At 36.0% G+C, this 17,317-nt stretch overlaps 2 protein-coding genes across 6 annotated transcripts; one reads left to right on the top strand and one right to left on the bottom strand.

The window, feature by feature from the left end:
- Nucleotides 1-916: 916 nt before the first annotated feature.
- LOC136852928 (uncharacterized) lies at nt 917-17,219 on the bottom strand. Of its 5 annotated transcripts, none has more exons than XM_067127905.1 (5): nt 17,086-17,219; nt 4,763-5,056; nt 4,065-4,265; nt 3,486-3,580; nt 917-2,581 (listed from the first exon to the last, which is right to left on the bottom strand). In XM_067127905.1, the coding sequence occupies exons 2-5, from the start codon at nt 5,025-5,027 to the stop codon at nt 2,171-2,173; spliced, it is 972 nt and encodes a 323-aa protein (XP_066984006.1). In that variant the 5' UTR covers nt 5,028-5,056; nt 17,086-17,219; the 3' UTR covers nt 917-2,170. The 5 variants fall into 5 exon arrangements, with proteins under 5 accessions (XP_066984006.1, XP_066984005.1, XP_066984008.1 ...); XM_067127904.1 differs by lacking the exon at nt 17,086-17,219 and adding an exon at nt 5,913-6,140; XM_067127907.1 differs by lacking the exon at nt 17,086-17,219 and adding an exon at nt 5,913-6,015 and having other exon boundaries at nt 917-2,578.
- Nucleotides 6,652-11,095, top strand: LOC136852927 (D-serine dehydratase-like). The gene is made up of 10 exons (XM_067127902.1): nt 6,652-6,836; nt 7,056-7,213; nt 7,477-7,632; nt 8,085-8,209; nt 8,426-8,584; nt 8,876-9,022; nt 9,664-9,758; nt 9,875-9,969; nt 10,346-10,451; nt 10,923-11,095. The coding sequence occupies exons 2-10, from the start codon at nt 7,056-7,058 to the stop codon at nt 11,010-11,012; spliced, it is 1,131 nt and encodes a 376-aa protein (XP_066984003.1). The 5' UTR covers nt 6,652-6,836; the 3' UTR covers nt 11,013-11,095.
- Nucleotides 17,220-17,317: the final 98 nt, after the last annotated feature.

Raw genomic sequence — 17,317 nt, 5'->3', positions numbered from 1 at the left:
TATATACTATTATTGTATAATTGCGTGTGTAATCTAAAGCTTTATATATATATATATATATATATATATATATATATATATATATATATATATATATATATATATATATATATAATTAGTTTTGTCAAATTATTCAATATGAAACAACGGCTGCATGCGTAGTAATCCCTTCCATTATGGTACTGCAACCATCTACAACTTCCATCTTAATACTACTTACTATCAAACATAAAACGAAACAAAATCTCTCGGGTTTTTAATGTTTCATGGGTAACTATAACGTTTTCTCTGCAATTCTGACTTTCTATATCTCAGCTTGGTTACTGCATTCATATTCACATCTATATTGTACATTAACAATAACTTAACTGTACCTCGGAACATATTGCAGATTAAAGTCTAGTACAGTATACTAAACCGGGAATCAATGATGAAAACAAGTGTATATGGAATTTCTGGACAAATCTACAATTCCGATATGTATGGTAAAGCCTGCCATAAACTAATTACTAGTTACAGGCATTGTTTACAATACTGATGGGTCCACTTCAAACCTGCAAATAAGCACCAAAACTAGAATTCCACATATTGCATTACCAATAAAACAATTGCATTTTAAGTTCTTTAGGATTTAATATAATTTTTCTCCTCACTTAAGATTCCTTTTGGATTAGTATGTAGGCTAAGACTTTGATTCATTGCTTAAAATACATTGCAATATTAATCTACACAGAGATTTACTGATTGCTGTGGAATTTAAATGATTTCAGATCTATGTAACTACCCTATGGGAAAAATCTATAACTACATGCATTCTAGTTAGTTTACTTCCTAACATTGTCCACATACTACATTTGGGTTAAATTTCCAGTAGCTATCAACATATTTTACTGTGAAGGAAAACTAAAATTACAAGTACAAAAATAAATTTATTATGTGAATACCTTAAAATAAGTACAATATCAACACTCTACGATATCACATTAGACGTAAGATTTATAAATCGGTTTTTCTTCCACGTACAGTACTTACAAACTCCATCCTTTCACAGAAATAAATATTCGTGAATCTTTACAGGCATACTTTTTATGTTTTTTTTAAGAGGAAGAATACCCAAACTGTACCACAGTATTTAAAGCTGTTAGTAAAGGATTTCAAATGAGTAATAATAAAAGATAGTTCTGTCTTATCTCTTCAACTCCATGCTTTTGGTTACCTATTAATTTCACCGTCAATCCCCACTGAGTTCTTTAGCCTTATTAAGACCCATTATACCTCAAACCCTAGACTCGTGAGGTCTTAAGTTTCCACAATACTTTGCTCTTTCAAAAAGGCAGAGGGATTTTTTCTACACTCAAACTTATTCTCTAACTGGTCTTGTAGTTAGAACCGTAGCATAATGCAAATACAAAGGTGACCAAGAAAACACTGTAAGATAAGTAATAGTACGTCAGCAGTAGAAAGCAAAATACTTGGTTCATATCAAACAGCAATAAGCACCAAATAAACTCTGCCACGTCTGTCAAAAAGATATGAAGGAACTCAACCCTCTTGAAAGGTCCTCACCAAAAGTAGGCATATATACAGCACTGCCCTACTGTTTATGGTTAATTTTGCAAAGTATTAAAATAATTTTGACTCATATGCAGAGAACCAAAGTAATTAAACAACGCTCACAAGTACCAGTAACACTGACATGGTCCTGCTTTTGCTGACAAAATTAGCAAAGGAGTGATGATACCAAAAATAACATATTTTACAGTATTGGAAAAGACATATTAACACCTATAATAAGGATGTCAGATTAACAAAGAATCGGCATCAACAGTAAAATTACAACTGATGACTGAGTAATGGGCTAAATTCAAAGTAGAACTCAGAGATGACAAATACCAGTAAATATTAACAACTGACCCACATTGAATCACAACTTTGGACACTTTTCACTGAAGAACACTGGTATGCCCTCTCTACACGCAAAAGCCAATGGGCATGAATACCACCTGTGCATGCAAAGTTCCATGTTACAAACAACTGGTATAAAATAGCACTATTTTCTTAAAAAACATAAGATATTCAGCAAAATTTATCTGCATTACAGCCAATACGCACTGATAACAATTCACGTGTCCATATCTCTGGTGTTTAAAATACCTCCTCTCCCTTTATATCAGCGATTGTCTATAAGGAATTCATGTATTGCTTGATTCAATTCTTTTATCAACTCTACTTGCTTTTCTTTAGGCTGAATTAACTTCAGCATTTTTGTTACGTGCAAACCGTACCTTTTTGCTACGTCTGACTGAACATAACCCGCTTCTGGCTGAGTGTTACAGACTTCCCCACTTCTGGCTGACTCATCAGATCTGAGAATGGTGGGAACTCTGTTCTCTGGAACACTGACCGTATGAGATAGACTTGTCTCTCTAGGCTCTTCATCTTGCTGCACAGAATGTCTGGAAAGGCAACTGTGAGTTGATGCAAAACTGTAGACCTTAACCTGGGCACCATCTATGTCTTCGATTTCCTCCGTGAGCTCCAAAACTGTGGCATCGTGAAAGGCATCTAGATCCTCTTCCTTCTGGGATGAAAGATAGTGAACAAAAACAACAAGTTATATGCTAAAACAATGTCACATAATTAAAAGATTCTTGTAAAAGCTCATGGGCATTAAAAGCCCTGAATGTAAGAAATGAGATATATGCTCTATCACGTTCTAAAATTACATTAAGACATTTACCAATAACAACTTTTTCTAGTTAAGCTGAAAGAAGTACATCTGTTAAAATGTTAGAAGTTATCCGCTAGTAAATACTGTTGAATTCTAAAAAGGTAAGAATGACATGATCTTTGTGAACATAATAGCTTGTAATTTCTCGGCATGTATAAAAATAAATACAGGCAGTCCCCGGTTTACGACGAGTCTGGCTTATGACGTTCCGAGTTACAACGCTTTTCAAATATATTCATCAGAAATTATTTCCCGGTTTACGACGCATGTTCCGGGGTTGCGTCGTACGCCGATCCAACGGAAGAAATATGGCTCCAAAACGGCAGAATAATAAAAATTTTGAGGTTTTTTGATGAAAAACTCAATAAAAATGCAGTTTACATCGTTTTCAATACACCCAAAGCATTAAAAGTAAGGTTTTCTTAGGATTTTGACGATTTTCGACGATTTTTCGGTTTACAACGCGGCGGAAAAACGGAACCCCCGTCGTAAACCGGGGATTGCCTGTACCATAATCATTGGCTCCCCTACAGCTATATGGTAATGTTTGCACTGATGCTAATACATTAACTCAACTCATTATTTACCTACTCATTTCAATCAACATAGTATCACAACTTCACAAACCCAATAAATATTTGGGATATCTTAACAAATATCATGTACAATTGCAAATTTTAAAAAATCTCTCTACAATACATGTAAGTATTATACAGTACATGATATTTAAAGAATTATAAAGTATAGTACTTACAATTTCAATATCTTCCCAAACTACATTTCCTTGATCTTCCCTCCCAGTTGGAAAAAACAGCTCTATCGTAGGAGGTCTCTGATCTGGCATGTCATCTGAAAACGATATGCAAAAAACAAATATGCATTAACTAAGTTACATTAATAAATAGAAAAATAGTAGGAATAAGAAAACTTATTTTGAGAATACATGACTCAAAACTATCCTTACAAATATAGCAGAAGACCTCCAAAACTAACTGATGAATATTTACGAAATGCAAATAATACGTCAACAGGTTTTATTAAAGGTTTAAATCAATTTTCATACATATGTGCAACTGAAATTTGAAGGCCATCAGAAATAAACTAAAAGGCACAGAGCACTCAATGTAAACTCTGATGACCAAGTTTTGTTAAGTACTTTCAATGAGTTATCTTTCTGGGCCTAGGAATGGAAGAATGGAGTGAACACCAATGTATAATCATCAACAGTACAACTAAATTGAGCTTATTCCTTAAAAATCTCACTTGCATAATCATAAAATAACTAAACAATGTTTTGCACATTGAGACTTTCCGGGGGAACTTCCCTACTTACCAAACTGTACATGACTCGGATGATGAACAATTTCCGTCTGAACGGTTTCTTCACCCTGCTCAGACACGATGATCTCTGAGCTTCTATCAAACCTTGAAAAGTAAACTGGTTGGTTCACAATTTCAGTATGCAGTAACTCTTCTGAATTTCCTGTAGCAACAGAGTCAGTGTTGTCTTGCAAATGCTTCTCTTGCTTGTATTCTGAAATATAAATTTTAAGGGTTATAAGAATTTGAATTTTCCAGAAATATCACTTTTGTATTACTGAAGTTCACATTTATTAGCAACCATTCATACAAAATTAAGCTTGTCATTCCTACCCTTTTCCTTACTTTCACCTCAATTCTTGTTTCTGTATCTATACTTCTTCTAGAGAGAGATTAATCTGTAAATTTACAGCTCAGTATATCCCCTCTTCACTTCATGGTTAAGAGCAAAGAGCACAGATTTTGATATATTGTATAACATGGCAAAACCTACCCTGAAGCTACAATATTCATAGAAACCTTATTAAAGTCAACTGCATAATGTACTCTACCTACAATCAAGCTTTCTTATTTAAATAACACTATTACCATCTGTAAAGATATTTTCAGAATGTTATGAACTATCATAAGCCATCATCGAACACTGGAAATAGAAATCAGTATAGAAAGAAGAAATGCAATAATCATCAAGAAACTTGGATTGAGACTTACTTCTATGCATCTCATGGTGTCTCTTTAGGGTTGCATTACGTTTAAACTTTGCGCCACAAAGCTTGCATTTGAACGTACGAGCTGTACTGTGGACTCTGAGGTGATCGCTTAGATTCCCGCTGGTTGTGAAAGCCTTTGGACAATAGTTGCACAGGAAAGGCTTCTCTCCAGTATGGATGCGCAAGTGAATTTTCATCGTATGCGACTTGAAAAATTCCTTAAAGCATACTGGGCACTTGTAATACTTTTCGCCACGCTGAGCCATCTCATAAAATGATCTGGCTTGCCTGTATCCTGTAAAAATACGGTAAATCTTAAATTTCTGATGAAGAAAAACAGAAACTGTGTGAGATCCTGTTCAATGCAATATGAAACGAAATGGTTGTAAATTAATAGACCACATTTTATTATAATATACCTCCCAAATTCCATCGCAGTACACTAAAATATTTGGAATAAAAAATAAATACAAAAAAACTGTACTTGGGACTATAGGCCTCATATATAATTACCTACTCAAACTGCATCTAATGTTTACTTATTGTAATTTCGAGTTAATACTGTATATTCCTGAACATTTCTTGTACTGTATATGGGCTATGCTATGTCTATGGTTAGGTTAGGTTAGGTTAAGGAAGGTTTCATCATGTAAGGACAATTCAAAAGAGCACCTTAGGTTGGTAAAAATGGTGTATATACCGGAAGTCAAGATTACAAAAAATAAAGAGACTTTTAATTTAATGATAAAAAATGTAGCTGGTCTTAAATGATGGGTCCCTATTAAACAGACAACTGTTTTTTGCTGTGAATTGCCAAAAAAGACAGAAGGTCCTAACCTAACCTTTCCTTGCCCTAACGTAACCTATGGTATTGTCCCCTGATTTGGCCAGGGTGGGGTTCTGTCCCCCAATTCTATAAAGATTTTCGATATTTAAAGCAATTCCTGTAGTCAACCACTACTAAAAGCATCCAGTAAGCTATGGTACAATCAACACTGTTTAATATTGTCAATGAAGTTTTAATACAGCCAAAAATTAATAGCAATTAGCCTAAGCAAGTAGCTTTCAAAATACAAAGACCTTAAATAAGTTGAATGCTAAAAAAAGCTAAAGAAATATGATTTAAGTCAGTCACTTACAACTTTACTTACGCCAGTTGCGATAACCAGTTTGTTTACATTTGGGAGGGATGGTAGCGTTTTGTAAGAATATAAATGAAAATATATTTAATAATCATGTAAATGAAAGAATGTTGATTTTATCCGTATTGAACAATGTTAAAAATGTGTATTTCGATATTCGGTGAGTAGAAATACAAGTTGAACTCTTAAAATAAGAATGTTTAGAACTTCTTGCGTAGAAAACGCACCCAACTGAATACTTCTTCCTTTCTGTGAGCAGACTTTTTTATATTTAGACTTTCGAAATCTGACTATAAAGAAAATTATTCATTACGATCTTCCACGAAAACTGACATTTTCGAGTTTCTGTGACCATATCTGATATATAACTGGAAATGATTGGCGGACCAAATCTTGGTTATTCAGTTTACGTTATGCTAATGGGATTTTTATATCTTTTAACGATCACAAACAGGCCTTTAAACATCTTAATAGTGAAAGGAACGCCATCTGTACAAATGATCATCACTGCAAAACGAAAGGCCATTATATAGAAATTAAACTGGATGAAAATCTTGAAGAAAATTCATGTACAATGTTAGGATGCGCTACATAACTGCAGACGTGTAAAAAAAAAACCTCAGTTATAAACGACCAAATCACCTTGACTGCCTAAGGCAACGTTAAAGAGATTGTCTTAAGTTTCGAGTTACTAAAGTATAGTCTAAGTTCAAATCTGTGTTGTAGGAAGTCGGCAAGAATTATGCCTGACATTCAAACCCCAAAATCCGGGCAGCCGGGCTGCCCCCTGCCAGTGAATCTTCGTACGCTCAAGTGACTAGTGCTATGATCAGATCCCGGAAGATGATGCTACGTTCTTAACACCTGGCATTCTAAGTATCCATCACATACAGTGAACCAGACTAGTGTTTACTCCAAATTTAGTGTGGGAAGGTGAGATGGAAGTGTTGCTCAGCGTAAAAATGCAAAGAATTAAGGCAGATGACGAGGATTGATCGATGTGTTGAATTATTGAGTCTCTCCTTGCATTTTCGACACGACAGACACATACTTTCCACTTTTTTTAAATATATGAATTAAACGAAGTGCATAAATTACGTGTGATATCATCTAAAAATTTCCTGCTTCTAATGCCCACTGCCTCTTTTGCAGATGGCGACCAGCAACGTTGGCCTTCGCGTAGACCAGCTAACAACTCCGGCGTTTTTGGTAGATTACGCTCAAGTTAAAGCCAATTGCAACAATATGTTGGAGACATGCAATAAAATGGGAGTGCGCCTACGCGCCCAAACGAAGACTCACAAGACCATGTTGGTAAAAGATAAAGTGTTTGCTGGAATGTAATGAGCTTCAGTTGGCCAAGGGTATGCGCTCTCTCGAGTGCTTACTTGTTAAAACTTATTAATGTTAATTACCATGTTACGATTGGACCTCCTGAGCAATGGGCTTTATAGCTTCTCATTTACTCTAAGCTAAAGAGCAAAATGCTTTTAACTCCATTTAATAATTAATCAGAAATATATGTTTTTAATAAAAATTAATGTTATCAACTAACCCAAGTCACCGTCACCAGAGAAGGCGCAGAGCTTCAGACGGGAGGAACGAAGAAATGCTTGGTGACATCGACGTTGGACGAGTCCGAATTCTACGCTGACCATGGCTTCGACGACATTCTCTACGGATACCCGCTGATTCCCTTCCATATGCCTAGAGTCACGGCTTTGACAAAGTTAGTAGTAAATTTATATGAACAAAATATATTTTGTTGTACTCTCTCTCTCTCTCTCTCTCTCTCTCTCAGAAATGGTCCTATTTCTTGAGACTCTTCCCATTTTTACCAAAAATTATATATAAAGGGGGTTATTTAAAACACATTGTTTCAGAATTACTCCTATGAATTGATATATATATATATATATATATATATATATATATATATATATATATATATATATATATATATATATATATATATATATATATATATATATATATATATATATATATATATATATATATATATATATATATATATATAATATATATATATATATATAATATATATATATATATATATATATATATATATATATATATATAATATATATATATATATATATATATATATATATATATATAAATATTATATATATATATATATAACTGTTTCTGTCGATCAAGGAGACTGGAAAAATTCCACGTGATGGTCGACTCGAGACTGGCAGTAGAGACATTGTTGGAAACCCCTCCGCCTTCACCGAAGACCTGGTCAGTCTTCCTAAAGGTCGACTGCGGCAATGGGAGAGGTGAGTGAAAATTTGGAGAAAGTTTACTGGTCAGATGAGATTAAGTTAGCTCAAAGTTATTCTGAGTTTTAATACAATTTTTACTATTATCTGGCCCCAAACAGCTGGCGTCTGGTGGGAAGATGAAGAGAAAGCTTATTGGCTAAATGTGATGTAGTTTGCTCAAAGTATCACTTAGTTTTAATACAATTTCTACTATTATTTGGCCCCTAACAGCTGGCGTCTGGTGGGAAGACGAGGAGGGAATAGAACTGGCTTTGAGTCTCAGTTCAGCTTCTTCAAGGATCACCTTCTGCGGTGTTTACGTGCACTGCGGCAACACCTACCACGCAGATGACCCAAAGGATGTCGATGTGCTGAGGGATGAAAATATTGGTGAGTACAATCACGAGAGTAAATGATCATACCCTATCTTCCTCTCTCATGGTATATAATGATAAAACCTGTATTAAGTGTATATAAAAAAAAAACCTTTTTTCTCCTGATCGCCCTGGGCTGAAGAGGAGTGAAGAAACTGTTCGCAATATAGCATAATCTCCCACCCGCAGATAATGTATGAAAATACATATTATAACACTAAAATATTAATTAATCTCAAAACAAACGATGATAAATCAATTTCAACTGTGTCATAAACTTCGCATACATGATTGTATTTATATTCAGAACGCCTGCTCAAATTCGTGGAGAGGGCCAAGATGCGAGGGGTCGTCTGCCCTACCGTTGGAATTGGCTCGACGCCCTCCTGCAGAAGGCCAGCTGATACCATGAAGAAATTGACAGAGTTGCATCCGGGGAACTACGCCTTTCTGGGTAAGGTAGAAATTAACTCTTTTACTGTTCAAATACACAAAATTAGTTGGACAGTGTTCAAGGAAACAGTATTGTCATGGCTATATCTACGCCAGCTAAGGAGCTGGTCTGGTAAGATGCTGCACCAGAGGTCAGCTTAGGTCAAGTCAAAGTGCTAGTTTTATTCTTTATCAATTGCATCTATCTGTGAGATGTGGGACTGAGAATTGTCCCATTTCATACTGTGTACAGCTCCACCCGTTCAAATCCACCCACAGTGCTCACATGTTACATAAACACATCCAGAAATACCTTTGCAAGTAAAATACCCCTGTGTCAGGTCAAACTTGCAAGGGTAATAAACAATGAAAGTGAAAATGTGGGATAACTGGAGGTATAACAGGATAATAAAGACTGATAGTCAGTAGAAAAGGAAGTACAGTAAGAGGGGAGGGCGTGCTTGCCAAATTAGGCAAATTACCTTTACTTCTGTTCTGTAAAGTGCAAAACTAAATGCCTCAAACATCAAATCTGTAACTCAAAATCATGAAAAGAAGCACAGAATGCTAATTACTTTAGACTTGAAATATAGCACACAAATTTTTCCTTAATATTGGTTTCACTGACGCAAATATAATTATCTTTACGCTCGTTTTCCTCAGATGTGCAACAATCAACCTTAGGCTCGTGCTCCCTTGAAGACATTGCCTGCTGCGTTGCCACACGAATCATAGGCCATTACCCGCGCAGAAATCAAGTAAGAAAGATAATAAACGATTCAGTCTTTCAGTTATGATTAGTAATGACATAACTACTTAATACCGTTCTCTAGGGTTGGATATTTGTGTAATTTCTCTCTTAATTCTCTGAAAGATGCTGATTGACTGCGGTTTCACCGGACTGACCAAGCAAGGAGAAGGGAAGATGCCTTCTGGGTATTGCGTCATCAAAGATCATCCCAACCTCAAGTAAGATTACCAAGAGAATTGTGACCTGAGATAATGTTTCAGTCGTTCTGTAACTGAAATTTGTTCTTGCGAGTGAAAATAACTTTGGTTTATGGTTTGTCTCAACGAAACAATGTTATTGTTTGGGCTTCAGTAGTCTACAAGAGGTGGGAAATGAGAAAAGTCCATTAGAGGGAAAAATTAGACAAACCCCCTAGTTGTCCTCATGTAAAATTTGATCACCCAAGAAATATTTAGATAAACTTGAAATCCTTCTGCTAAATAAATCGAATTACTTTCAACTTTATTTTAGTTACAATACTTTATAATTTGTTTATTTATATATGATCTACCTTGTTGTACTTTATCGCATCAGCATTTACTCTCTTTTCAACAGACTTTGCAGTATGACCCAAGAAATTGGATTTGTGGAGACAATAAAAGGAAAATTAGACTATGCCAAGTACCCAGTTGGAACAATGCTTTTCCTACTTCCTTGGCACGTAAGTAGCACTAGAAAACACACTAGTAGCACTAGAAAAAAAACACTAGTAGCAGCAATCTTAATCCTACAAAAAAAGAAATTTTTCTAGGCCACACAGGCCTACGACAAAGAGTATGCGTTTGGTTACATATCTTTTGAACATTGGCATAAGTTATGTATTTTTATGTGATTTTAGTTCTTTAAAATCAACTACAGAAAGTAAAAAATATTTATATTTTGGTAAGAAAATAATGTTAAATGACATAAGTTTCCATGATTGTGATAATTTTCCTTCTGATACAAAACAGAATTATTATAATAAAAACATTTACTGTTTTAATACACACAAAATCATTTAACTTAGGCTTTTGGAATTTTCGTCTAGCCCCTGTTTTCCCAGACTTAACCCTTCGCGTCTATTCTAGCTAGAGGCACTAAGGTCGAAAATCCCACTGACTTTAACAATAAAAATTAACCTTTCTTCCCACAGTCTTGTGCAACAGCAGCTATGTATCCCGTCTACAACGTCATTCAAGATGGCAGGGTCACTGCCGAGTGGAAGCCCACGAGAGGGTGGTAAAATCACGAGAGGAACCACGAAAATTTTGACTAAATTCTCTGATGTTTATGTCAAACTGAAGTAAAAGTTATGTGGAAAAGGGAGATTCTGTTTATTTTTATCTTTTATTTACTTTCCCGGACGTCTCAAATGCTTTCTATATATTTCAAGAATGACAGTGCACATGGGTAGGTCGCCAGCGTCAAATAACCTAGATGTTGCAACGCCAGCTTTAGTAACCATAAATCGATCAATCGTTGGTAGGTTGGAGGGATTAGTGCCAACTGGGGTTATAATATTTACTGGATTGCTTTTTTTTTCTAAGGCGTGGATTATTTTTAATGTGCGCCAAAAATCTGTCAAGAGACCTTATACCCTCGTGCTGGTATTATGGTTAACGGCCCTTCCTAAAAATAAATAAATAAATAAATAAATAAATAAATGAAATCTTATGAGATCAGCGCTGTGTCACAATTTGGCCAAAGACCCACTGAGTTAACAATATCTTCGATAAAAAAATTCAAACTCAGTATGCAGATTTTGGGACTGAAAACTATACAAACACTGAGATAACCCTCCCAAAAAACTATAGTTTTACATAGATGGAAAACGTAACTAAAGAAAGCCCAAATCTTGCCAGACGCTCAAAAGAAACACTACTGCATCCTCATACAAAATCTGCCTCAACTCTCAAAGAAACACTGCACATAGGAGCATCCAAGGTCAGAGAATACCAAATACCACAGAGTTTTAAAGAGTACACACAGGGCGGTACAATGAGTCCCAGAGTGTTTAGCTCAGATGGAAGAGGTAACTCCCTAAATCTTCTAAACAGTATATGGTAGAATGCAATTTGAGGGCACACTCTAAGAAGTGGTGTGAGAATGAAGTGCATGTTTATTATCATTATTAATTATTATTATTATTATTATATTATTATTAAATGTGCGGTTTACGTTTTTAATAAAGCAGAAAGGAGTTTGATCTTATCTGCTGAACCAGCGAGAGTGTCCTACGAGAGAGAGAAAGATGCCTGAAGCACGGAGTTTAATCTTATCTGCTGAAGCAGCGAGAGTGTCCTACGTGAGAGAGAGAGAGAAAGCAAGCATGTACCGCTTAGTGGCGTACTGATATAAGTCGAGAGACGGAGAGATAAGCAAAATGGGTTCTTCAAGGTTGCACTTGGCGAAGTTTATCTTCTATCTGGGCTACGTGTCTCTATTAGGGAGCAACACGTCTGAGTTTGTCCCCCCTCGGGAGGGGGGGGGGGGATAGATAGGTGGGGGTAGAAGGGGACTGCCACGTTTGAAGTTGGTAGGGTAATTTGGAAACTTGGTAATAATAATAATAACAATAATAATAATATATTAATAACAACAATAATCCACATTGATGTAAGGGTAAATATATACTTAAATAAATATAAATATATATATATATATATATATATATATATATATATATATATATATATATATATATATATATATATTATACAACAGTATATGTGTGTGTACAGGTAACTTAATAATAATAATAATAATAATAATAATAATATATACAATTTTCACTGTACCCCATACAATTACCATTTGACCTACAGATCTTGCGTTGCCATGCAATTTATTCATGAATGAACCGATAGTAAATTGCTGTCAGCAGTCGGAAAGTAAATGATTGTTCTGACAAGTCAGCAATTTTGCGTAGCAATAAAGGTAAGTTACTTTACGGATCGTACTAGATCTGTGTGTAGTTACTTTAAGGATCGTACTAGACCTGTGTGCAGTTACTTTAAGGATTGTACTAGACCTGTATGCAGTTACTTTAAGGATTGTACTAGACCTGTATGCAGTTACTTTAAGGATTGTACTAGACCTGTATGCAGTTACTTTAAGGATTGTACCAGACCTGTGTGCAGTTACTTTAAGGATCGTACTAGACCTGTGTGCAGTTACTTTAAGGATTGTACCAGACCTGTGTGCAGTTACTTTAAGGATTGTACTAGACCTGTATGCAGTTACTTTAAGGATTGTACCAGACCTGTGTGCAGTTACTTTAAGGATCGTACTAGACCTGTGTGCAGTTACTTTAAGGATTGTACCAGACCTGTGTGCAGTTACTTTAAGGATTGTACTAGACCTGTGTGTAGTTACTTTAAGGATTGTACTAGACCTGTGTGCAGTTACTTTAAGGATCGTACTAGACCTGTATGCAGTTACTTTAAGGATTGTACTAGACCTGTATGCAGTTACTTTAAGGATTGTACTAGACCTGTATGCAGTTACTTTAAGGATTGTACCAGACCTGTGTGCAGTTACTTTAAGGATCATACTAGACCTGTGTGCAGTTACTTTAAGGATTGTACCAGACCTGTGTGCAGTTACTTTATGGATCGTACTAGACCTGTGTGCAGTTACTTTAAGGATTGTACTAGACCTGTATGCAGTTACTTTAAGGATTGTACTAGACCTGTATGCAGTTACTTTAAGGATTGTACCAGACCTGTGTGCAGTTACTTTATGGATCGTACTAGACCTGTGTGCAGTTACTTTAAGGATTGTACTAGACCTGTATGCAGTTACTTTAAGGATTGTACTAGACCTGTATGCAGTTACTTTTAAGGATTGTACTAGACCTGTATGCAGTTACTTTAAGGATTGTACCAGACCTGTGTGCAGTTACTTTAAGGATCATACTAGACCTGTGTGCAGCTACTTTAATATTGTACCAGACCTGTGTGCAGTTACTTTAAGGATTGTACTAGACCTGTATGCAGTTACTTTAAGGATTGTACCAGACCTGTGTGCAGTTACTTTAAGGATCGTACTAGACCTGTGTGCAGTTAAAGGATTGTACCAGACTGTGTGCAGTTACTACTAGACCTGTGTGTAGTTACTTTAAGGATTGTACTAGACCTGTGTGCAGTTACTTTAAGGATCGTACTAGACCTGTATGCAGTTACTTTAAGGATTGTACTAGACCTGTATGCAGTTACTTTAAGGATTGTACTAGACCTGTATGCAGTTACTTTAAGGATTGTACCAGACCTGTGCAGTTACTTTAAGGATCGTACTAGACCTGTGTGCAGTTACTTTAAGGATTGTACCAGACCTGTGTGCAGTTACTTTAAGGATCGTGCAGACTAGACCTGTATGCAGTTACTTTAAGGATTGTACCAGACCTGTGTGCAGTTACTTTAAGGATCGTACTAGACCTGTGTGCAGTTACTTTAAGGATTGTACTAGACCTGTATGCAGTTACTTTAAGGATCGTACTAGATCTGTGTGTAGTTACTTTAAGGATCGTACTAGACCTGTGTGCAGTTACTTTAAGGATTGTACTAGACCTGTATGCAGTTACTTTAAGGATTGTACTAGACCTGTATGCAGTTACTTTAAGGATTGTACTAGACCTGTATGCAGTTACTTTAAAGATTGTACCAGACCTGTGTGCAGTTACTTTAAGGATCTTTATGGTACTAGACCTGTGTGCAGTTACTTTAAGGATTGTACCAGACCTGTGTGCAGTTACTTTAAGGATTGTACCAGACCTGTGTGCAGTTACTTTAAGGATTGTACTAGATGCAGTTACTTTAAGGATTGTACTAGACCTGTATGCAGTTACTTTAAGGATTGTACCAGACCTGTGTGCAGTTACTTTAAGGATTGTACTAGACCTGTATGCAGTTACTTTAGGATTGTACTAGACCTGTGTGCAGTTACTTTAAGGATACTAGACCTGTGTGTAGTTACTTTAAGGATTGTACTAGACCTGTGTGCAGTTACTTTAAGGATGTACTAGACCTGTGTGTAGTTACTTTTAAGGATTGTACCAGACCTGTGTGCAGTTACTTTAAGGATTGTACTAGACCTGTATGCAGTTACTTTAAGGATCGTACTAGACCTGTATGCAGTTACTTTAAGGATTGTACTAGACCTGTATGCAGTTACTTTAAGGAAGGATTGTACCAGACCTGTGTGCAGTTACTTTAAGGATCGTACTAGACCTGTGTGCAGTTACTTTAAGGATTGTACCAGACCTGTGTGCAGTTACTTTAAGGATTGTACCAGACCTGTGTATTGTACTAGACCTGTATGCAGTTACTTTAAGGATTGTACTAGACCTGTATGCAGTTACTTTAAGGATTGTACCAGACCTGTGTGCAGTTACTTTAAGGATTGTACTAGACCTGTATGCAGTTACTTTAAGGATTGTACTAGACCTGTGTGCAGTTACTTTAAGGATCAGTTACTAGACCTGTGTGTAGTTATTGTACTAGACCTGTGTGCAGTTACTTTAAGGATTGTACTAGACCTGTGTGCAGTTACTTTAAGGATCCGATTACTAGACCTGTGTGCAGTTACTTTAAGGATCTAGACCTGTGTGCAGTTACTTTAAGGATTTAGACCTGTGTGTAGTTACTTTAAGGATCGTACTAGACCTGTGTGCAGTTACTTTAAGGATTACAGACCTGTGTGCAGTTACTTTATGGATACTAGACCTGTGTGCAGTTACTTTAAGGATCGCACTAGACCTGTGTGTAGTTACTTTAAGGATCGTAATAGACCTGTGCAGTTACTTTAAGGATCGTACTAGACCTGTGTGCAGTTACTTTAAGGATCATACTAGACCTGTGTGCAGTTACTTTATTACTAGACCTGTGTGCAGTTACTTTAAGGATCGTACTAGACCTGTGTGTAGTTACTTTTTACTAGACCTGTGTGCAGTTACTTTAAGGATCGTACTAGACCTGTGTGCAGTTACTTTATGGATCGTACTAGACCTGTGTGCAGTTACTTTAAGGATCGTACTAGACCTGTGTGTAGTTACTTTAAGGATCGTAATAGACCTGTGTGTAGTTACTTTAAGGATCGTACTAGACCGTGTGTAGTTACTTTAAGGATCGTACTAGACCTGTGTGCAGTTACTTTAAGGATCGCACTAGACCTGTGTGCAGTTACTTTATGGATTGTACTAGACCTGTGTGCAGTTACTTTAAGGATCGCACTAGACCTGTGTGTAGTTACTTTAAGGATCGTACTAGACCGTGTGTAGTTACTTTAAGGATCGTACTAGACCGTGTGTAGTTACTTTAAGGATCGTACTAGACCATGTGTAGTTACTTTAAGGATTGTACTAGACCTGTGTGTAGTTACTTTAAGGATCATACTAGACCGTGTGTAGTTACTTTAAGGATCGTACTAGACCTATGTGTACAGTAGCTACTTTACAGATCGTACTAGATCTATGCACACTTACTTTAAGGATTGTACTAGACCTATGTATACTTATTTTACGGATCGTACTGGACTTATTTATACTTAATTTAAGGACTGTACTAGCCCTCTGTATAGCATTACACCTATGAATAATTACCTTATGAATCGTACTAGGCCTGTATATATTTACTTTACGGATCGTACTAGACCTGTGTATATTTACTTTATGGATCGTAATAGACCTGTGTATATTTACTTTACGGATCGTACTAGACCTGTGTATATTTACTTTACGGATCGTATAGACCTGTGTATATTTACTTTACGGATCGTATAGACCTGTGTATATTTACTTTACGGATCATACTAGACCTATGTGTAGTTACTTGCGTATGAAATTTCAGTCTATTTGACCTCCAAAGCTTATTCAGCCTGCCAATTGTTTGATTTACTCAAGGGAACCTCTACTAGATATTACTTTCCTTAAGTCTAAAAGACATTTATTTTCTTAAATATCTGAAAGATATATCTATTCTAACCTCATTAATCCTTTCTCCATCTAAAGTAATTTCATTTATATTTTGAATTAATTACCTATGGTTTTTTTTTTTTTTTTTTATTAATTTTCAGTCTCGTGTCCCTAGATAAAAGATGCATTCTACTGAGCAGGGTTCGTAGACCTATAGTGGTGTTTTGTTGAGTAAAACAGCAACGTCTACGTATTTTAAGTCTGTCGAGTTTTGTATGTTGTATTATTGTAATTATAGCATTCCACATTACGCCTCGTCATTTCATGGAAGCAGAATTTCTACATCATCTAAAATTACCTGAGCATCGATAATCGCGGAGGGACTCAATCGATAAGGTGCACTTACCCGGAGATAAGCTATGCGATTGTCCTATCAGTCGGTCAAACACCACGGTGATCGCCACAACGGGAATTCCTCGCGTTCATGAACGCGGCGTATCGGCTCGTGCGATTCCCTTGATCGTGACTTCGGCTGCATCCTATTTCTTCTTGAATAAGTATATACCTGAAACGAAAAACAATTTAGTTAGCTTTCATTAACTGCTCCAGTACGTACATCGTACAAATCTCAATTTGTT

This window comes from Macrobrachium rosenbergii, chromosome 26, assembly GCF_040412425.1.
Source record: "Macrobrachium rosenbergii isolate ZJJX-2024 chromosome 26, ASM4041242v1, whole genome shotgun sequence".
NCBI classification, from domain to species: domain Eukaryota; kingdom Metazoa; phylum Arthropoda; class Malacostraca; order Decapoda; family Palaemonidae; genus Macrobrachium; species Macrobrachium rosenbergii.
This window is presented reverse-complemented; position numbering and strand designations above follow the sequence as displayed.